The sequence below is a fragment of the Dysidea avara genome, chromosome 12 (genome assembly GCF_963678975.1).
Source record: "Dysidea avara chromosome 12, odDysAvar1.4, whole genome shotgun sequence".
Lineage (NCBI taxonomy): Eukaryota > Metazoa > Porifera > Demospongiae > Dictyoceratida > Dysideidae > Dysidea > Dysidea avara.
Window position 1 is genome coordinate 9569056 of NC_089283.1, and position 23706 is coordinate 9592761.

The window sequence follows — 23706 nt, forward strand, 5'->3', positions numbered from 1 at the left end:
TGATGAGTTCAATTCTCTTATCTTGTTGATAATTGCCACCCATTGGTGCTACTGATTCCAGCATAATGTATCGATTGTCCACACATCTCATCAGTAGTTTGAAGCTATCTGGGCATCGAGGATCACTCAAGGTCTGCATTACATTGTGTCTCTGTGCATCACCATCATCTCCTTGTGCTTTGGCTTTGGTAAACAAGATCAACATGTATGGCCACAGTTCTCCAAAATGCTCCATTTCTTTTAGCATGGTGGCTTCAGCTCCAGTAAAACAGCCATCTACTGCTAAGACTAATCCTATGGCATGGATGCCTTGTCGTCGAAACATTATCCCACGTCCTAGTTCTTTCATGTGCTCTTCTTCAGTGATGTGGTCATCACAGAATCCTGGAGAATCAATCATCCTAACTTTGTAGTTTAACATGGTGATGATGGCAGCATGACTTTTCATTGCCACAGGTAGTATTCCACCACCAGTAGGAAAAAGTTGCAGGCGTTTGATTTACTGCTACCGCTACCAGTAACTCCAGTAAGGATAACACTGAAGTCGATTGATGAGTCATCTACAGTAAATGTCATTTGGTAACACTGCACATATACATTATGTATTGCATCTAACCTTAAGCACTTATCACATTATGCAAATAATTTTTACCAGGAGAATGAATGTTGCTTTGTTTAGAATTTATTTATATACTGCATCAGAATCTTAACCACACAATAACATCAGATTACGTCAGGGACTGATTCTTGGAAACAAGTTGTATGGTTTTCCTGGAAATAAATTTAGTTGATGTTACTGTTTATTACATAACCCTTCATGCTGTTCATGGTTACTTGTGGCTACCCGCAACAGGAGTGATAGGTGCATGTATGTATCTAATTTACCAAGTAAGTATAAGTGTACAGAAAGCAGACCCTGTATGAGGTGTTTACCATGAACTTGGATGTAGTTATGTAGGTGTGTTGAGCTATCACACATTTAATCCACATATTCATGATTTCATTTGTAGCAATGCTATGCAGCACATATGTTATTACTTTGTACTGTTGCTTTCTTTCTTATGATTTCTTCTCAACATCCTAACCACACACACATTCTGTACAGACATATATCCAAATGCTCTAATGTATGTGTTACATTGATTTATGTGTTACATTGATTTATGTTTTTGAGTCCCATAGCTGATATCAATGTTAGTGTAGCTTGAGACATTTTATGAATATGAAGAAGTGTTAAGTTGGCAGAAAAATGACTGCAATTGGGCATAGCTGAGTATAATTTGTGGTTATGGATGTTGTGGTGCTAAAGCAAAGAAAGTATCATGATTTTGATTATTGAGTTTTAAAAAATGCGTTTTTTGCAGTAGTAAGCATGCAAGCTAGAACACAACTTCTATGTAGTGGCCACACACATGGAGCTTTCATACTTTGAATATTTCTATAAATGGAGTGATTAAAAAGAATAAACTAAGTGGTAATTCTCAGAAACCAGCATTGTTGTGTAATACCCTTTATGATTCTTGGAATAATCACATTAATTAAGCATATACATGTGCTTGTTGCATGCAGTTGATAGCTAACTGTGCTTGCTGCACAACGAAGGGAAACTATAGGACTTGATGCAATAACATACACACACAGTCACGCATACCAGCACTGACGCATACTACACATACACACACACACACACACACACACACACACACACACACACACACACACACACACACACACACACACACACACACACACACACACACACACACACACACACACACACACACACACACACACACACACACACACACACACACACACACACACACACACACACACACACACACACACACACACACACACACACACACACACACACACACACACACACACACACACACACACACACACACACACACACACATACACTAAGAAAAAAACACTACACACAAAGTAAAAGCAAAGCAAAGCCTGTGGAAGCCATGTAAAACACAGCAATTACTACCCAGTGAATCAGCACTGGGATGTCTGTGTATCACTCAGGCACTTGAGACTTGTGCAGGCAAATTCTCCTAGGGCCAGACTAGTAATATAATCCACAGGAGGACTGTCCAGGTCTCATGGAGAGAAGTAGGTCATGGAACCTGAAGTTCCACAACAGCCCAACACCACTAAGTAAGACAAGGACAGTTATGCATTTGCTTCCCCATTAAACACCAGGTATCCATTGCTGGGTGGGTTGTCCAAACATTCATGATCCCTATGCTACACAGTATATCATACTATATGATGCACAGCAATTAAAATATGTGGCATGCAGCTGCAGGTGGCTTTTGCAACATTTAAGGACACAGTAAATATGATAAGACTGTAATAATGGAACAGGGATTAAGGATTATAAAAATGACCATGAATAGCAAAGTCTTTGTCTAGCTTTAAGAAATTAAGACTCATATGTAAAAATTTTATTACTGTATATCAAGTTGCTTGAACTAGGTGTGGCTCATCAGAATGATGTCACTTGTGGCTAACCATAATGCCATTACTGGTTTACCAGTACAGAAGCAATGATTCATATATGCATATAGGCTTTTCCAAGAAGAGTTTTGATTCCTAGAGTTTCAATTACTAACTATAATTTCTTGTTATACAGTAAACACTGCTAACTGTGTTAGACTCTGTGTATGTACTGTCACTCTGTTTATATTATACAATGGCTTTATTTGTACACTGCAGCAGTGCTACTGCATAATTATACAAGTACACAGAAAAATTTGGAATTTTCAACTAGAGTAGGGACATAGCACATCGATAAAAAGTAATGAAACAAAGCTGGAGTAGTGCACGATATTAAATCACAGTAAAACAATAAGAAGTGTTATATCCCTATTGTGCATTTCCATTATGGTATCTTGAGCACAGTAGGGATATAACACTTCTTATTGTTTTACTGTGATTTAATATCGTGCACTATTCCAGCTTGTTTCAGTACTTTTTATCGATGTGCTATGCCATTATCGTAGCCTTAGCCGTTATTGAGTTATGCTTGTCTGAAGGCATCAGGCAGTCAATCACGTCAGTCAATCACTAGAGAATTCCGTTAAATATATTATTTTTTAAATTCCGTAGCAACTTGTTGAAAGCATTTCGGGTCAATCTGAAAGCTTTTGATTCCTAGAAATTCAATTACTAACTATTGTTATGCAGTAAACATTTAAACATTACCTACTGTGTTAGACTATGTGTATGTACTGCCACTCTGTTCATGGATTTACTGTAGTAGTACTACCACATATCACTGCTTGAAGGCTCTTAGTTTATTAATTTGTTAAGATGCCTTACTGTAGATATACTGATAGTAAAGTGTCAGTAGACTTAAGTATATGGAACATAATTATTTTACTAAGTTTTAAACTCTCAGTAAAACATCAGTGAATGCGGGTTTACTGAAAAACTACTAAAATAACAAACAATTAACTGTTCCATGTACTGGGGATATACCACTGTAGTAAACTAAGATACTTCAAGCAGTGTATCTAGCATGTATCTTTTGATATAATTATATATTGTAGCTTGTTGGCTACAGATCTATATTTGCTATGTTTACTTTATACTGTCTGAATCTCATTTGTTACATTAGGTAGCTATAACTATTATAGAGCACTTTACTAAACATTGAAAAATAATACAGTTATGCTGACTTATGTACTGCTATCACTGTACAGATATGATGAAGTATATCGAGAAGACGTATAGTTCTTGCATGCTAGAGAAGAAAGTACATATTTAAGGAAAGTAGTGTCCTCTGCCCTTCTCTTGCTCCCATTTTAATTAACACTTATCGTACTGATGCTTTTTTGTTTACTGGAGGTTGTACCATCTTTTCTAGTGAAGGGACTACCCAGGGTGATCCTCTCACTATGACTATGTACACTATTGGTACCTTGCCCTTGATTTCTCGTCTTACTGGTCTAGTAAAGCAGTGCTGGAGCTGATGACTCTGCTGCTGGTGGAAAGCTTTCCAAGCATAAGCAATGGAGGGACTAGTTATCTTCTGTAGGGCCCTGTTACGGCTATTTTCCAAATGCTACTAAAACTATCTTGATAGTCTGTTTTAACTGATGCCAGAACAATCTTTGGAGACTGTGACATTCAGGTCACTACTGAAGGACACTGTTATTTGGGAGATGTAATTGGCACTCCTGCCTTTGAACAGTTATTTTTGAGACATAAAGTGGATGGCTGGATTGATGATCTTAAGACCTTGAGCCTCTTTGTCCAAACACAACCTCATACTTCCTCAGGATATGCTGATTTTTGCCATGGTCTCTCTTTCCGATGGAACTTTTTTTTTTTCGTGTTTCTTCTTGTTCTACAGACCTTTTCCTTCCTCTTGAACATTTTATTAGATCTGTTTTCCTTCCTAGTCTATTGGGTCGAACTGTCCCTGGCGATGTCGAGAGAAAGCTGTTTACCTTGCCTGTGCAGCTAGGAGGCCTTGATGTGTTTGATCCTTCGATTGTTCTGTCACAGCAGCGTTCCTACTCTGTAGAAGTAAATGCTGGTCTCGTTGGCTTGATTATCTCTCATGTACATCAACTAGGTGACTGTCTTGATGCACAGTTTCAGTTGCGATCCAAGTTTTACTCTAGGAGCCATCAAGAGCAACTTCAATTTGCCAATCATTTGTTTGATGAACTTCCTCCTAGCATGTGTTCCTCAGTCAAGTTGGCTCAGGAGAAGGGTGCATCCAATTGGCTCTCTTGTCTTCCATTGAAGTCGCATGATTTTGTGCTTCATAAAACTGCTTTTCGTGATGCAATTGCGCTTTGCTATCATTAGCTACCATCTGTCTGCCCTACTTCCTGTGCCTGTGGTCACTCTTTTACCATAGAACATGCTCTGTCTTGTCCAAAGGGCGGGTTTTTTTCTTTGAGACATAATGAAATGTGTGATCTAACTGCCAACTTACTTTCCGAGGTCTGTAACAATGTTGTCATTGAACCCCGCTTTCAGCCTCTTTCTGGTGAGACTCTTCAATACAAAACAGCTAACCGCGATGATAACGCAAGGCTTGACATTGCAGCTAATGGTTTTTGGGGAGGATGATTTGAGAGGTCATACTTTGATGTGAGAATTTTTACCCTAGTGCACCCTCAAGTCAACCCCTACACTCTGCATACCGACGTCATGATAAGGAAAAGACACATAAATACCAACAACGGGTTCATGAAGTTGAGAATGCCTCATTTACTCCTTTAATTTTCACCACTACTAGTACTGGTGGAATGGGTGATGCTAATACTCAGTTTTATAAGAGATTGGCCAACCTTTTGAGTGCTAAGCACAGTCTTTCAAATGGAGTAGAGATGGGATGGCTGAGATGTAAATTAAGCTTCTCTTTGTTGAGATCTGCAATTATGTGCATTCGCGGTGCCAGGTCCAGTTTGCGCTGTCCCGTTGCTGAGGCACCGATTGCTGTATAGGTCGCCGAGGCTCATATTTAAGTTCATTTGTATTTGCTTATTATGTACTGTTTTATCTTATGTAAAAAATAAAAATAACAAATGAAAATGAAATAATAATAATAATATTTACGCTCCCCTCTATTGTCTCTGGACATACTCACCATTTCTCTACCATTCTCATTTCATTTCCATTTCACAAGAGCTCATATGCTCGTACTGATATGGGCAGGGGCGTGGCTTCTCTGCTTGAATTAGTCAATGCTTGAATTGGATCGCGATACTCTAATAGAGCAGTCAATCACTCTAATAGAACAGTCACGTTTCTACAAGTGCTGTATTTTTATATTGCAAAGTCTGTCAGTAGCTAGCAATTTAACTACACAATGCAATGCTACGCAGAAGTTGTAACTGTGCTGTAACTTTGATTGCTGTGTTAGAGCTGTTTTTGTGACTGCTCTATTAGAGTATCTTGATCGTTTTAATGCCGGGCAGCCGTGCAAGATGAAAAGGTAAAGTGTTGCTAAGGGTTTACTAGTTAAAATGGATGTTGGTTGACTGCAGTTGCATGCCACTAAAATTACAGTTGTATTTAATATTATGTTACTGTAATCTAAATTAAAAGGCCGGGTTTCTATCAAAACCCATGGAAACCCACCAACTGTTTTCAACAGTGAGAGTATGCGTATTCTTACAAAAGGTTTGAAATCCCATCCAAAACAGCTCATAGCTGTAAAAAAAGTGCACGTCCAAGTAAGCAGAGTTAATTATGACAAAAAGTGATGATAACATAGGGCGGCCATGTGTGAGGTATGCAAGTTGTAATTATTAATCAGATGATACAATATTATTGTTAAACTAGTATTAATGAGAACTATGTGATGCTGCCAGTCTTTAAGTGTGTGAGCATCTTCATAAATGCCACTCAAATTTGATTCTCAGGAAAGCAAAGTGTATAGATTCTCTGATAGCAAATAGTTTGAGTTTGGCCACCTTTCCTGTATATGGCAATGCTATGAACAAAGGAAAGGCAGCCAAACTCAAACTATTTATTGTTATCAGAAAATCTATACACTTTGTTTTACAAAGAATCAAATTTGAGTGGCATTTATGAAGATGCTCACACACTTAAAGACCGGCAGCATCACATAGTTCTCATTAATACTTTAACATTAATATTGTATTATCTGATTAATATTTACAACTTGCATACCTCATACATGGCCACACTATGATATCATCACTTTTTGTCACAGTTAACTCTGCTTTACTTGGATGCATGCTTTTTTTACAGCTATAAGCTGTTTTGGATGGGATATTATTATCAAAGTCTTTGTCTAGCTTAAATATCATGCAAAGGCTACACATATATAACATATCAAGTGATCTGAACTAGGTGTGGTTTGTCAGAATGATGTCACTTGTGGCTAACCACAATGCCATTACTGGTTTACCAGTACAGAAACAATGATCCATATATGTATATAGGCTTTTCTAGGAAGAGTTTTTATTCCTAGAAATTCAATTACTAACTACTGTTATGTAGTAAACATTTCTTACTGTGTGTATGTGTATGTGTACTGTCACTCTGTTCATATTGTATACACATGATTTTATTTGTATACACTGACTACTACTACTACCACATATCTAGCATGCATCTTTGATATTATGCGTATTGTGGCTTGTTTGCCATAGATCTATATTATATATATATGCAGTACTTACTTTATTATTGTATGAATCTCATATGTTACATAACTATTGTAGAGCACTTTACTGACATTGAAAATATTATATGATCTTAGTGTATATGCAGCTATATATGCACTACTGCCACTGCAGAGATGAAGTATATCAGGAAGACATTTGGTTCTTGGTATTCTACTGCATGCTATAGAAGGAAGTACATAGCTACATAGCGATATATTTAAGGATAGTAGCTGATTACATGTGAATCTAAGCAACAGCTAAACATTGAACTTACCTATACAAAATTATCATGGATTATTAATTTATTAGATGTAACTTATACTGGAGACATTCCAATGCTATCAGCTGTCAGAATTCCTCTACTGTCATCACATCACTCGTCTATGGGCTATAGGAATCTTGTTGCTGTTGTGTCCTAAACATGCAAATTGCATGACTTCTCCGATGTGGTGGTGCAGTTTGTAATTTGATTAACCAAAACATTCACCTTGTGTACTTATTAGTATTTCTAAGAAATCAATGTTGTGGTTAACCATAATTGATGTGGTGATGATTTAGAGTAAAAGGGACTTCTCTTAGAAAATTCCCTGGGTTTCTGATAATTTGACCACATAGTATTGCATTACTGTTTGTTTCCTATTTCACCACATATCCAACATTCACTTCCAAGTAGGGCTGGGCGGTTTCTCGGTATTATAGTAATACCGCGGTATTGCAATGAAACGATATCTGTATCGCGTAGATTTCGGTGAAACGATAATATCACGATATCGATATTATTACGATTTTTAGTGTTTGTGACAGCTTATTAAGCCCTTAACGTTGTTATAATGCACCTCAAATAATCACGTGATACTACTGCAAACAAGGACCTAGTACTAGCTAGTCAATTTTTTTTACAAAGATCGAGATACTCTAATAGAACAGTCAGCTACGATCGAGATACCCTAATAAAGCAGTCAGCTACTCTAATATAGCAGTCATCTTTAATAACCGCGATAAATAGTAGTATCGTGATATATTTCTGCACGATATATCGTGAAGCGAAACTCCAATACCGCCCAGCCCTACTTCCAAGCCTTTACTTACATACATAATAAAAATACAGTACTATATAGTAGTTCAGTAATACATATAGTGACTGGTCTATATTGCTGCCGCTGCCTTAATACCTACTAGGTTCGTTATGTAGTAGTTAAAGAGTTAAAGCTAAAAGGTTTCAATAGAATAGCAATGACAAGAAGATTCATAATTCATCAAGTAAAATAAGTGGTGTTAGGTTATACGACAAGAATGTTTTGTTGAACACATCTCTAATAGCACTAAGGTATAGATGTAGAAGTTTGTGGTTTTAATTTCAACAGAAATTAACAGAGAAGATTAAATAAACTTAAGTGCTGCAAAATCTGCAGTAGAATGTCTCCCCTAAAAGAATAGTGGTGAATTGTGTGCAACTCTTATAAGGGCACCTCTCTATCTCATGTAGTGCTTTGTAAATTATGTATGTAGCTACAATGGAAATTGTTATTCCATTTTTTTCTGAATAAGAGAACTGGAGTAAGAAATAAGAGTTTATAAATCCCATGTCTAAGTACTTACAAATGCTGTAATGAATATATTATTGAATGATTGTTAATCACAACAATGTATAGAGGTGCATATATGATAAACAAAGTGCATATTAAGTATAAGCTAATTATAATAACTTGATCCACTTTTACAAAAGCAGCATGATCTACTGTATAGTACAAGACTTAACAAATCTTGTTACAATTGGAGGTACAATTGCTGCTACCACATTATTCCAGAAACCTCGTGATTCTCCTCCTTGACCTTTGCCAATAGAGGCTGCTAGTTGGGCATTTTGCCTTCTTGCTGCATCTAATTCTCCTTGAAACTTATCAAGTGCTTGTTGAAATATTCTCTGTTGTTGTTCTTGTGCCTCTTGGGAACTTTTCATTGTTGCCATCAGTTGATTCCCAAGATTTTCAACATCTTGCCTTGCCCTTATTAAAGCCTGTTCTTTATCCATTTCATCTTTCTTTGCTTTCTCGTACAATTGCAAAGCATGATCAAAAAGGACATTGGTATAGGCTTTTCCAGTATTTGAAAATATCTGTTGTACCTTTCCAACAAGTTCGGCACATTTTATTTGATGATAATCATCACCCATTGAATCGACTGATTCCAACATGATGTATCTATCATTCACTCGTCTCATTAGCACTTTCAGGCTATCAGGACATCGAGGATTTCGTAAGAACTCTTTTATTTGGTACCTTTGTGTGCCATCATCAGCTCCTAGTTGTCTGGCTCTAGTAAACAAAATAAATATGTAAGGCCATAACTCTCCAAAATTCTCCATTTCTCTTAGCATGGTTGCCTCAGCACCAGTAAACCGATTGTCTGCTCGTAAAACCAACCCTATGGCATGGACCCCTTCTCGTGCAAGCATTACTCCATGTCCTAGTTCTTTCATGTGTTCTTCATCAGAGACATGGTCATCACAGAATCCTGGAGAATCAATAATCCTTGCTGTGTACTGCCCCAGGGTAGTGATAGCAGCATGACTTTGTGTTGTCACTGATATTAGTCCACTGCCAGTGGGAAATTTATCTGTCTTGCAAATAAAATTGCAGGCACTTGATTTACCACTACCAGTAACTCCAGTAAAGAGAATGCTATAGTGAACTGATCCTATTAAAAATATACAAATCATTTTGATTATGCAATATTACATACATACATAATGTATAGATAGGACTACTCCTATGCAGCAAAGTTTAAGCTTATAAATTATTTGGCCTATAGGATATCTACATGCATATTACTTCATACCTTCAGCCATAATTATTGCTGTACACAATGAAACAAGATCTTTGCAGATCACCACTAAGAAAAAACAAAATCACTCTGACTGACTTTTATACTGGTATATAGTATTACATAAGGGATTATCCCCTCAGTAGTGGTAGATGATGCAATTGGTGGGACTTTCTTCAAACATTTCCCAGCATAATTTAAACTTTAATTACTAACCTCAAGATGATGTGTTAGTTTACTTACTCTGATTGCTTTAGCAAGAGTACCATAATACAATGGCAAGGTTTTCTTGTCCTTTATAAATGACAAATTCCCAAAATAGCAGCTACTACTGAGAGTGTAAGTTGTTCTGTAGTAAACTTATTAAAGCAACTGAGTACGTGCAAAATTACATCAGAATTGGTTAGGGACTAATTTCTAGTAAACAATGAACATTCCAATACGTTCCTGGAATTGTTATAGTTTTGATGTCATTTCTGGTTATACTAACAACACATAATAACTTTCCTGGAAAAACATCCAGTTCTTAGAATTACTAACCACATCCTGTTGTGCAGCAGTACTGACTATACATAATGTGTGTTTACTGTGAATACACATACACACACATCAGTGCAGTGCAGTGCAGTGCAGTGCATATGTATGTACGCCTGCACAGTATGTATCAGTGCCTAATCTAAGTTATCTAACTGTGTTTGATTATTTGTAGCACTAGTCTGATATCCACCACTTTCTTTCCTGGCTACTGTTGCTTGCTTTATATCTAGAAAGACATAAATAGTTTATTCATAACAAGATATAGATGTATCTAGCTATACATTGAAGCCTTTAGCCTATGTAGCAAATTGGTATGGTATATGTAGGACATTAACTGGATATCAGCCTAGCTGTATTCAGAATATCAAGAACTTAAATGTCTTAATACACAGTGGCAGACTCTTGACAATGCAGCTATATAGTATGTGCATATCATTCTCACAAAGAATTTTCTTGGTCCAAAACTGCACAGTGTAAATAACGTAATGACATAAATTGTGTAACTATAGTATGTTCACGTTGAGCTGAATCCTCAAAAACATTTAATAACTCATGGATGCAATTACGCACAATCTTGAAATTTGGCTCATTTGTAGTACTGCTTGACCCGCTAAAAATATTTCAAAATCTTTTTGTTCAAATGTTTGACATAATATTTATGGCCAATCAAAATTTTCACAATACATTTCCTATGGGAAAGCCATATAAATGTAGTGCCCATTACAGCCCTTTCCCGAACTTGTAATAGAGTCAAACCGTACGTGTCTGTTGCTGACACCTTTGCCGTTACCAATAATCATCTTGTTGGCTGAAATGTTAACTCTGTTGAGAAAAAATCCACTTTTAATTTTTAGCTGTTTTTCAGGATTCAGCTCAACGTGAACATACTATAATTAGTTATTTTTACACAGTTGGTTTTTGCTTTGCCGTGCCACACAGATCTCCCTGGTTGCGGTCAAATAAGACTAAGGTCACATCTGTGTTTTATTTATTGTACACTTGCTCATTTCAGTAATATGATGTGATGGCTCTCTCTCTATTTCTCCACTGAGTTGTCTTTGCAGTGTGATGCTCGAGCAATGAATATACTTACAAACTTAAGGAATGCACAAAGTAAAGTGTGTCTGCAAACAGTACCAAGGTTATTGTCATGTTTTGCGGCTTTTCCAAGAAGTGTTGTTACTAACTGTTTTGTAGTTAAGGTATTTTCTTTGGTATATATGTGTTTTCTGTGAGATTATAATAGTTTATTGTACTGTATCTAATTTAGGCTGGAATTCCTGTACATTATTTTATGCAGTGTAACTAGCTGCATGCATCCACTGTACCATTTACCTGCCCTAGAGTTATGTAATATATTTGAAGTACACATCAGTTCACAATGGCACATCATATAAATGCTATGCAACAAAAAAAAGAAGGTCGTATTAAAGTAATGCACAGCATTATTGTTTTATAGAATAGTACAGTCATCAGACCTTCTACTACTGTTATAATATCGCTGTTGTTGTTGAAGTTGAGCATTTCTTCTCCTCTCTTCTTCTAACTGCCTTTGAATCTCTTGTTGCCTCCTTTCATTTTCTCTTTGTTGTCTTTGCCGCTGCTCTTCTAGTTGTCGCTGTTGTTGTTGAATTTGTATCCTCTGCTGTTCAAGTATCCTTTGTTGTTCCTGCTGCTGTATCTCTTTCAACCGTTCTTTCTCTTTTGCTTCTTTGTATTTGGTGAAAGCTAGTTGAAAGGATCTGTTGGTATATGGACCTGGTGTGCATTGCTTGATGTTGCTAACCATTTGGAATAATTGACCCATTTTAGTAGCATGATAGTTGTCTCCCATGTCATCTTTTGATTCCACCAAAATGTACCTTTGCTGGACCTTATTTAGTAAAGTTTTCAAACTTTCTGGACATCTTGGGTGTGCAAGGTTACTTAGGATTTTGTGCACTTGTTCAGATTCAGTGTTTCCCAGTCCTTTGGCACTAGTGAAAGCAACAAAGCAGTGGTCCCACAGGTCTGATATTTGATACATTTCAGTTAGAACAGTTGATATGCTAGTGGTAAAGCGTTCAGTAGACTTAATGGCAAATATGACAGCATCTATTCCACCTTTACAAACATCTAATGCATGGCAGATTTGGTCCAAGTGGTTCTCCAAAGGACCCAGATCATCAGAAAAGCCAACAGTGTCTATGATGGTCAGATCTACTCCCTGGATTTTCCTAGTTTCTTTCTTTGCCTCTGAAGTCACTGCAATCATACCTAAGCCAGACTGAAATACCTGCTGTTGTAATATGAAATTTCCCAGTGTGCTTTTGCCATTGCCAGTAACTCCAATTATTAAAATATTAATATTGCTCTCCATCTCAACAAGTACACTGCTACAAATAACTTTGCCCACTAACTGTAGTTGTATATATACCAGATAGTAGGGAATTACCAATGGGATGATGTAATTGTTCCATTAATAGCATATACATGCATATTATGTGGTTAAGGTCAACTGCAACTGTATGATTGTATACTGCTGCACTGCATGCATTTGCTATATCTTTAAGTATAGCTGTGAAATTATATTTTTACTTTGTGCATACATTGTGTACAAATACCTCATGGGGGTTGTTCAAGATTTTTAAAAATACACATAGCACGTAGCATAATAGTTCCTAGTTTCTGGGATGTATGGACATGCATACAAGGTCCCAATCTGTTGATACGCTTGGCAATAACCCATGTGTGTAACAACCAAGAAACCAACCACGCATACCATACATTTCACATGACTAGTGTAATTATATAACCCAGCTGGAACTATATGACAAAGCTAGAGACTGCATACATTGTATACTGGTAGTCAATATTGATAAATTCAGTACTGCTACAGTATGCATTATTTTGCATACATGGTGTATAATTGGGCAGATCTAAACATTTGAAATGGACACTCTGAGGCCTGGCCCAACCATGTACAATAGTTACTTTAAAAAAAACTTCTGGTACAGTTATGCGAATGCTACAAAGCTACAACAAATATGCAGGCACGTCAGCATAAAACTAGCATGTGGTATAGCATCCAGGAAAGAAGTCCAGCTTCCTAAGTTGATTTTGATGTGTGTATAACCAGTAGCTGGCTTTGTGTAACTGGTAAAAGGTCACATGATGAAAAAGTGCAGTAATGTGGTTAATATACTGATTATGAAATAGAAGATTCTAAAAACTAGGTGCAGTTAAGGATACATGCCAGCAGGTACATAACATGAAACAGAATCTCTTACTATACACGATGCAACCAGTATAATAATTATTGTATATGCATCAGCACTGAAACTGGGTCACTACTGCTGACCCTAATGACCCACTGACATTGGATACTTGGCTGTCTGTACCTACCCAAACTTTTCCATTAGCAAAATGCTTCAGAGAGCCATACTTATAATCTAAAGGCAGTATATAAAATATCTACAGGCAGAAAATATTATGAATTTTATGTGGAAATGTCTCCAAATTGCAGTATTTTAGCATCTATTTTTCAAAATTTCTCTGTGGGAGCATGTCCCCAGACCCCCCTAGTTCCAGCATGCTTTGCATGCTGGGAAGTGTACTTCACACACCTCTACCCAAGAGATTAGTACCTTGAGTTAGCCCCCCCCCTTTATAAATCCTAGATCCGCCCCTGATCCTAGGATTTGTCTGTTTATTGTAACTGAACATAACCCTAAATACTGACCCATAATCAAAATTTTTAAGTTTGCATATAATATATCCAGTGGCTGCAGTTGTATTGGATTGGGTGATTGATTGTCCTGTGCAGGCTGTTAGCCTGATATGGATGGGAAGTGTTACATATTAGCTGTAACATGGGGCATTCAGGCTTTTCCTGATACATATGCCCTCAGGCTATTGGGTATACATATCAGGCAAAGCCCTCATGCCAGTGTTACAACTATCACATGGATTACCTCCTCCTGTATTTAGTGCTGCTGGTACCTCAGTACAACTAATTTGTGCTTAACTGTAATAGGGTACTTTTAATATAGAGCATTTGTCTTGTGGGCTTAGAAACAATCTTAATTAGTGTCTTTTGGCTATAGCTATAAGTACATAGAACCAATTGCAATAGCAAGAATCAAGTTTGACTAACTCTTGTAAAATGTCCTGCATGCATGTGATTAACATCTGTGCTGTGGCATCTTTGTTGCTTTATGAAAAAAGCACACTCCAGTACTTTAATCCTCCCAAACAAACAGTTGCATTTTGATACACAGCCTTTAGCAACAGTATATAAAGCAAAACTAAACAGTCAAGTATATATATATCTAATCAAAAACAGCCAAGCTGTAAAAAAAGGTGCGGCCCCCAAAAAGGCCATGGTGAAAAAAGATGTGAAATCCAAGGTGGCGGCCAAGAAATGGCTGTGATGGTAGGTTAATGGTTACATTTTAATAACAACAATTCAGGTGAATTTGGTGCCAAGACCAAGCGGCACAAAATTCACCTGAATTGTCGTTATTAAAATGTAACCATTAACCTACCATCACAGCCATTTCTTGGCCGCCACCTTGGATTTCACATCTTTTTTCACCATGGCCTTTTTGGGGGCCGCACCTTTTTTTACAGCTTGGCTGTTTTTGATTAGATATCACCTCTTTTTGTATTTGTATACTGCAAAGCCGGCCTATGGCTGGCTTTGGGGCTTTTTTAACCAATGTGATTTTTTCTTTACTACAGGAAGAAGAAAAGAACTTAAAGAAGAATTTTAGTACTTCAATTATTTTTGATTTTATTAGTAATTATACAAATTATATACATATATTTATTACATGCCCATTATTCCCCACAGGATATTTTTTTGCAGCTGATCTCTCTACTGGGTGACTTGAAATGTAGCTGAACTATATACAGGATGGTTTCTTTGTAGCTGAACTCTCTACAAGGTAACCTCTTCTAGCTGGTCTCTCTACAGGGTATTTTGTTTCTAGCTGAACTCTCTACAGGTGATTTGTTTGCAGCTAAACTCTCTACATGGTGGTGTTTTTGTAGCCGAACTCTCTACATGATGGTTTCTTTGTAGCTGAACTCTCTATAAGGTGACTTCGTCTAGCTGAACTCTCTACAGGGTGATTTTTTGTAGCTGAACTCTCTGCAGGGTGATTTGTTTGCAGCTGAACTGTCTACATGATGGTTTCTTTGTAGCTGAACTCTCTACAAGGTGACTTCGTCCAGCTGATCTCTCTACGGAGTGATTTGTTTCTAGCTGAACTCTCTACAGGTGATTTGTTTGCAGCTAAACTCTCTACATGGTGGTTTCTTTGTAGCTGAACTCCCTACATGATGGTTTCTTTGTAGCTGAACTCTCTACAAGGTAACTTCTTCTCTACAGGGTGATTTGTTGTAGTTGAATTCTCTACAAGGTGGTTTGTATGAGGCTGAACTCTCTACATGGCGGTTTCTTTGTAGCTGAACTCTCTACAGAGTGATTTGTTTGCAGCTGAACTCTCTACATGATGGTTTCTTTGTAACTGAACACTCTACAAGGTGACTTCTTCTAGCTGATCTTTCTACAGGGTGAATTGTTGTAGCTGAACTATCTACAAGGTAACTTCTTCTAGCTGATCTCTATACAGGGTAATTTGTTTGTAGTTGAATTCTGTGCAGGTGGTTTCTTTGTAGCTGAACTCTGTACATGATGGTTTCTTTGTAGCTGAACTCTTTACAAGGTGACTTCTTCTAGCTGAACTCTCTACGGGGTAATTTCTTTGTAGCTGAACTCTCTATATGATGGTTTCTTTGTAACTGAACTCTCTACAAGGTGACTTCTTCTAGCTGATCTTTCTACTGGGTGATTTGTTTGCAGCTGAACTCTCTACATGGTGGTTTCTTTGTTGCTGAACTCTCTACAAGGTGAATTCTTCTACCTGATCTCTCTACAGGGTGATTTGTTTGTAACTGAACTCTGTACAAGTGCGTTTTTGTGGGTGATCTCACTGCAGGTTGATTTTTTTGTAGCTGAACTCACTAAAGGGTGATTTTGCTTGTAGCTGAACTCCTTGCATTGTATCTAGTTTCTAGCTGATCTCTCTACAGGGTGATTTGTTTGTAGCTGATCTCTCTACAAGTTGATTTGTGTGTAGCTGATCTATCTGCAGGTTGATTAATTTGCAGCCGATCTCTCTACAAGGTAATTTGTTTGTAGCTGAACTGTCTGTAGTAAAGTGATTTATTTGTAGCTGATCTCTCTGCAGGTTGATTTGTTTTAGCTGAACTCTCTACAGGGTGATTTACTTGTTTCTGAACTCTCTACAGGGTGTTTTGCTTGTAGCTACTCTCTACAGGGTGATTTGTTTCTAGCTTATCTCTCTACAGGTTGATTTGTGTGTAACTGATCTCTCTACAATCTGATTTGTTTGTAGCTGAATTCTCTGCAAAGTGTTTTGTTTGTAGCTGACCTCTATTCAGGGTGATTTGTTTCTAGCTGATCTCTCTACAGGGTGATTTTTTTGTAGTTGACCTCTATTCAGGGTGATTTGTTTCTAGCTGATATCTCTACAGGGTGATTTTTTGTAGCTGACCTCTCTTCAGGATGATTTGTTTCTAGCTGATCGCTCTACAGGTTGGTTTGTTTGTAGCTGAACTCTCTATAAGGTGATTTGTTTGCAGCTGAACTCTCTACATGGTGGTTTCTTTGTTGCTGAACTCTCTACAGTGTGTTTTGCTTATAGCTACTCTCTACAGGGTGATTTGTTTCTAGCTTATCTCTCTACAGGTTGATTTGTGTGTAACTGATCTCTCTACAAGCTGATTTGTTTGTAGCTGAATTCTCTGCAAAGTGTTTTGTTTGTAGCTGACCTCTCTTCAGGGTGATTTGTTTCTAGCTGATCTCTCTACAGGGTGATTTTTTTGTAGTTGACCTCTCTTCAGGGTGATTTGTTTCTAGCTGATATCTCTACAGGGTGATTTTTTGTAGCTGACCTCTCTTCAGGGTGATTTGTTTCTAGCTGATCGCTCTACAGGTTGGTTTGTTTGTAGCTGAACTCTCTACACGGTGATTTGCTTGTAGCTGAACTCCTTACATTGTGTCTAGTTTCTAGCTGATCTCTCTACAGGGTGATTTGTTTGTAGCTGATCTCTCTACAAGTTGAATTGTGTGTAGCTGATCTCTCTGCAGGTTGATTTGTTTGTAGCCGATCTCTCTACAAGGTAATTTATTTGTAGCTGAACTGTCTAATAGGTGATTTGTTTGTAGCTGATCTCTCTGCAGGTTGATATATTTTAGCTGAACTCTCTACAGGGTGATTTATTTGTAGCTGAACTCCTTACATTGCGTGTAGTTTCTAGCTGATCTCTCTACAGGGTGATTTGTTTGTAGTTGATCTCTCTACAAGTTGATTTGTGTGTAGCTGATCTCTCTGCAGGTTGATTTGTTTGTAGCCGATCTCTCTACAGGGTAATTTGTTTGTAGCTGAACTCTCTGTAAGGTGATTTGTTTGTAGTTGATCTCTCTGCAGGTTGATTTGTTTTAGCTGAACTCTCTACAGGCTGATTTGTTTGTAACCGATCTCTCTACAGGGTAATTTGTTTGTAGCTGAACTCTCTACATGGTGGTTTCTTTGTTGCTGAACTCTCTACAGGGTGTTTTGCTTGTATCTGATCTCTCTACAGGGTGATTTTTTTGTAGCTGACCTCTCTTCAGCGTGATTTGTTTCTAGCTGATCTCTCTACAGGGTGATTTTTTGTAGCTGACCTCTCTTCAGGGTGATTTGTTTCTAGCTGATTGCTCTACAGGTTGATTTGTTTGTAGATGAACTCTCTACAGGGTAATTTACTTGTAGCTGAACTCCTTACTTTGTGTCTAGTTTGTAGCTGATCTCTCTACAGGGTGATTTGTTTGTAGCTGAACTCCTTACATTGTGTGTAGTTTCTAGCTGATCTCTCTACAGGGTGATTTGTTTGTAGCTGATCTCTCTACAAGTTGATTTGTGTGTCGCTGATCTCTCTGCAGGTTGATTTGTTTGTAGCCGATCTCTCTACAGGTGATCTGTTTGTAGCTGAACTCTCTATAAGGTGATTTGTTTGTAGCTAATCTCTCTACAGGTAATCTGTTTGTAGCTGAACTCTCTATAAGGTGATTTGTTTGTAGCTGATCTCTCTGCAGGTTGATTTGTTTTAGCTGAACTCTCTACAGGGTGATTGCTTGTAGCTGAACTCTTTACATTGTGTCTAGTTTCTAGCTGATGTCTCTACAGGGTGATTTTTTGTAGCTGAACTCTCTTCAGGGTGATTTGTTTCTAGCTGATCTCTCTACAGGTAGATTTGTGTTGATTTGTTCATTGCTGATCGCTCTAAAGGTTGATTTGTTGCAGCTGAACACCCTGCAAAGTGTTTTGTTTGTAGCTGATCACTCTAAAGGGTAATTTGTTTGTAGCTGAACTCTCTCCACAGTGACTCGTGTGTAGCTGAATTCTGTGTAACTGAATTCTCTAGAGAGTGACTTAATTGTAGCTGAATTCTCTACACAGTGCATGACTTGTTTATAACTGAACTTTCTTCAGTGTGACTTGTAATGTTCTGAATCTCCATAGTGATATATTTGCTTAACTCTCCACATGGTGACTGTCTTCTTGCTGAACTGTCTATAAGATTAACTGTTTGCAGCTGAACTCCCTACAGAATAACTTGTGATGTAATAACATTCTATAATGGAGTAAATAAATTAGCCGAATGCTCTATTAGGGTGACTGTTCTATTAGAGTATCTCGATCTCGCATTTGCTACACGGAGTTGGCTTTCGAATCATAACTCAGTGGTTTGTAATCCGATTCTTCTGTACTACTGCAAGGACTTTCTATGAAGATTATTCCAGCTATACACCGATTTTCAGCTCATTGCTCTAAGCGGTTTGCCTAGTAGGCGTGAAAACTAATACTTTTTTATTCATAAAAATCGATCGCGTAATTGTGACACAGGTTGGGTTTTGTGTCATATCTCCGTGGTCTTTATCTCGATTCCTTTCAAACCACCAAAAGGCACTCCTACGATGGTTACTCCATCTACATAGCAATTTTCAACTCATTCCATGAAACGGTTTACCCTGTAGGCGTGACAACAAATCGATCTTGTTTTACGCGAATAATCGGTCATAACTCCTGAACCATTCATCAGATTTGTACCAAAGTTGATGCTAGGATTCGCCTTTGGACTCCCTTTCTGTGTGCCAAATTTCAAGGCGATCGGAGTACGCGTTTGCTTGTTATAGCAATTTTTGCAAGTGTGCGAAAAGACGAAGAAAAAAACGAAGAAAAAAAAACGAAACTTTGGCAGCTCGTATCTCGGAAATGGCTGGAGCGATTTCCTTCAAATTTGGAATGTAGACTCCCTTGGCTGGCGGGCAACTGTGTAGTAAATTTGGTTCCAATCAGATAAGTGATCACCGAGATACAAAGGTGTGAAAATGACGTTTTCGTTCTTCCTGTCAATATACTCACGGTGTGGCGCGCCGGCTTCTTGGGCCGCACGACACACTACCGTGTGTCTTGATATTCTCAATCTAATGGTATAATGGTGTGCATCTTTTAATTCCCTGTAACTAAACACCCTCTTTTATTGTTGTGACTAGTATTGATGTCTAGGATGACGCATGCTTGACTATATTAGCTATATTTTTTTGTATGTTACAATTATAATTCAGCAAACAGGTATTAACAACCACTAAATTTTTTATTGTATAGTGCAGCCGCCAGGGATGAAAACATCTATCACTCTTTCCCACCACTTGCGTTTGGGAGGTCTTATAGAGTCGACCGGCTGGGCATTTTCTATTCTTGCTGCATCTAAATCTCCTTGTAACTTATCAAGTGCCTGTTGAAATATTCTCTGTTGTTGTTCTTGTGCCTCTTGGGCACTTTTCATTGCTGCCATCAGTTGATTCCCAAGATTTTCAACATCTTGTCTTGCCCTTATTAAAGCTTGTTCTTTGTCCATTTCATCTTTCTTTGCTTTCTCGTACACTTGCAAGGCATGGTCAAATAGGACATTGGTATACACTTTCCCCGTCCTTGCAAATATTTCTTCCACCATTCTAATGAGCTCATAGCATTTATCTTGATGGTAATTCCCGCTCATTGGTTGTACTGATTCCAGCATGATATATTGCCCATCTACCCGTCTCATTAATAGTTTGAGGCTATCAGGACATCGAGGATTTTGTAAGAACTCTTGTACTTTGTATCTCTGAGTGCCATCATCATCTCCTAGTGCATTGGCCTTTGTAAACAAGATGAATATGTATGGCCAAAGTTCTCCGAAATGTTCTAGTTCTTTTAACATGGTGGCCTCATGCAGCACCAGTAAAGCGACTTTCTGCTGATAAGACTAACACAATGGCATGAACTCCCTCTCGTGCAAGCAGTACTGCATTTGCTAATTCATTCATGTGTTCTTGTTCAGTGACATGGTCATCACAGAATCCTGGAGAATCAACTAATCTCACTTTATACCCACCAATTATAGTAGTGATAGCAGCATGGCTTTGTACTGTGACTGAACAGAATCCACTGGCTGTTGGAAACTTATTCTCTTGGAAGAAAAAGTTGCAAGCAGTTGACTTCCCACTACCAGTAACTCCAGTAAAGAGAAAACTGAAATTGACTAGTTCTGCAGAAAAAGTTGGATAACAGTATTATATGTATACAGCCTGTATGTGACACCCACCTAATAAGCTATGTATAGTTATCTACTTGTAGGATAGTAGATATGCATGCATATAGAACACATGATTTGTATGTATACGAACCTTCCATGTTGAGTACAGAGAATGATCATGCAGTTAATACAATATGTCACCACTGGAGGATGAATTTTTATCATTTTGCCTTAACTTTTATAAGCACTTGTGTGCATGCAGCCATGCACTGCATGAGAGACTTTTGTTGTGGTTAACCATAGAATAACATCTGGTTATGTTGGGGAATGATTTCCTTAGGTTAGGAACTCACCACAAGAATCAACAATAACACATACTGGATAAGTAATGGATGAACTATTCCAAGAAAACATCCATGAAGTTTTCAGAAATATTAATCACATCTTGTTTTTCATGGCCAGTAGTTCTGGTTTTTGCTACATACTGTAGATTGTGTTCACTGTCTACAACATGTATACGGATATGTTTTTATAGCAATATACACACTACTTGCACATGTGTTCTTTTCTAGATAATGTTGCTATAACTGTTGCTACGTATATTATAATATAACTTGGCACTTTTGCATGTCATACTATATATGGCAAGGAAGTAAAATTTTGATTGATTGTAATTATTATGTAGCAGGTAGCTATGCAAACAGGCCAGTGCATGTTCACAGCAAAATGTACAGCTGTAAGTACATTGCATATAATGAATAATAATAATAATAGTGCAACTCTTAGTGCTGGATATTCTGCAGTCAGTACATGCATATCTGACCGGACCATGCAGGAATTAATAACCTTGACCCCACTCTCAGAGCGTGGAAATGGCACCAAAGGATGCATAGCAGCAATCTGAAGCTCCAATTCAACGTACTCCAGCCAACAAGGAGGCTTGTTATCGTTACAGTCAGACTAACCACAAGGCAGACAGCTGCATGTTCAAACAGTCCATTTGTCACAGCTATGGTTGGAAAGGTCACATAAGGAAAGTATGCAGGAGCACCAGATAACCTGATAAGAGTGAATGTCAATGCTTCATAACTTGACACAGACTGCAAGAGTCATAAAGTACTCCGTGTACTTTGAGAGATACAAATATTTAGCAGTAAACATGTAAAATGACCTCTCAAATGTGGAAGGGTTTAGTAGAGATGGTGTGGTTAACCAGATTGTGTATTTATTGGTATTTCCAAGAAATGACATGACTGTTGTGGTAAGCAAGAAAGTCATTGTCATATGTTTATTAACCACACTACATAGTCAACCATGCTTCTTATAAAACAAGCAGAGATAGTTATGTATGTGGATAGTACATATCACATAGATCATTTCTACAATGCACAATGCATATAATATCAATATGCTGCACATAGCTATACGGTGATACACAGTGAATCAAATTTATAATATATTCAGTACCTGTCCAAATCTCTTAGACTGAACACCATTTTAGTATGATACTGAGTCAGTGTGAGCCCATAATCTGTCATATAGTAATAGTAGCACCTGTATAGGGTAAGCCTCCTATGTGTTGGTGTTTGGGCTCAAGAAAATTAATATACCATGTATGCCTGCTATATATATATATGCAGGTGTTACTGATTTATAAGCTTCATTGGTCATGTTTTGGAATCCTCTATGTATATTATATCAAAAGGTATCTTTTTAGAACTACGATTTTGGTTTTGACTTTCAGTCACTAAAAACTCATGTGCTGATCAAGTGAATACAAAATATTAGCTGTATCATGCTGAATGATTTGTCACTTCCTTTTTGTTTGTGGTTAGGGTATTTTCTTTTGGTTTATGACAATATATTTTTGCTTGCTATGCAGATTTGGTTGCCTTGTAGATTAAATTCAAACCAAGAACATACACAACACAAGACACTGCATTAGCTATAATTAATGTGCACTTTGTGATTTTCTATATTATGCACACATTTTGCAGAGTACGTTAGCTGTGTGCATCCACTGCACCATTCATATTTCAAAGTAGAATGATTACCTACAATGCATTTGAAGTGGACATAAGCATACATTAATATGGCTTGACAATGATATGGATGACATGAAGCTATGTATTTTGTCTCAATCTTGAGACCACTTTCTAGTAATGATTAGAAATTTTCTCGAGTTAAACAAACGGCATCAGTTAAGAGATGCTAAGTAGACTATTATATAATAACAACAATTACAAAGGATCTAAGAGAAAAGCATAGTAGTAAAACAAGAGGGTCGCCTACACTTTCTGATATGCTACTGGACATTTAATCCATATTCATCCTAGCCATAGGGAATAAATGTCCACTAGTATATCAGCAGGTGTATGCAGACCTAGTTTCACTACTTTTTCTATGATCCCTAATTAAACTTAAAATTCTAATGAAGGCATGTCCCAACTACCAACAACCAATTACGTGAAGTGGTCATTATGCTAATTTGTTTTCAGCTATGTTCAGCCTGTTACACAGCATGACAAACAAAGAGTAG

The 23706-nt window shown here is 37.6% G+C and overlaps 3 protein-coding genes across 3 annotated transcripts; all 3 read right to left on the reverse strand.

The window, feature by feature from the left end:
* Nucleotides 1-8775: 8775 nt before the first annotated feature.
* LOC136240976 (uncharacterized) lies at nt 8776-10112 on the reverse strand. Its single transcript, XM_066032069.1, has 2 exons — nt 10014-10112; nt 8776-9872 (listed from the first exon to the last, which is right to left on the reverse strand). Exons 1-2 carry the CDS (start codon nt 10021-10023, stop codon nt 8911-8913), a joined length of 972 nt encoding a protein of 323 aa, XP_065888141.1. The 5' UTR covers nt 10024-10112; the 3' UTR covers nt 8776-8910.
* A 1764-nt stretch (nt 10113-11876) lies between these two features.
* Nucleotides 11877-12936, reverse strand: LOC136240977 (uncharacterized). Its single transcript, XM_066032070.1, has one exon. The coding sequence runs from the start codon at nt 12892-12894 to the stop codon at nt 11989-11991; it is 906 nt and encodes a 301-aa protein (XP_065888142.1). The 5' UTR covers nt 12895-12936; the 3' UTR covers nt 11877-11988.
* Nucleotides 12937-20186: 7250 nt separating this feature from the next.
* Nucleotides 20187-23296, reverse strand: LOC136240207 (uncharacterized). Its single transcript, XM_066031126.1, has 2 exons — nt 21319-23296; nt 20187-21179 (listed from the first exon to the last, which is right to left on the reverse strand). Exon 2 carries the CDS (start codon nt 20850-20852, stop codon nt 20244-20246), a length of 609 nt encoding a protein of 202 aa, XP_065887198.1. The 5' UTR covers nt 20853-21179; nt 21319-23296; the 3' UTR covers nt 20187-20243.
* Between the last annotated feature and the right edge of the window lie 410 nt (nt 23297-23706).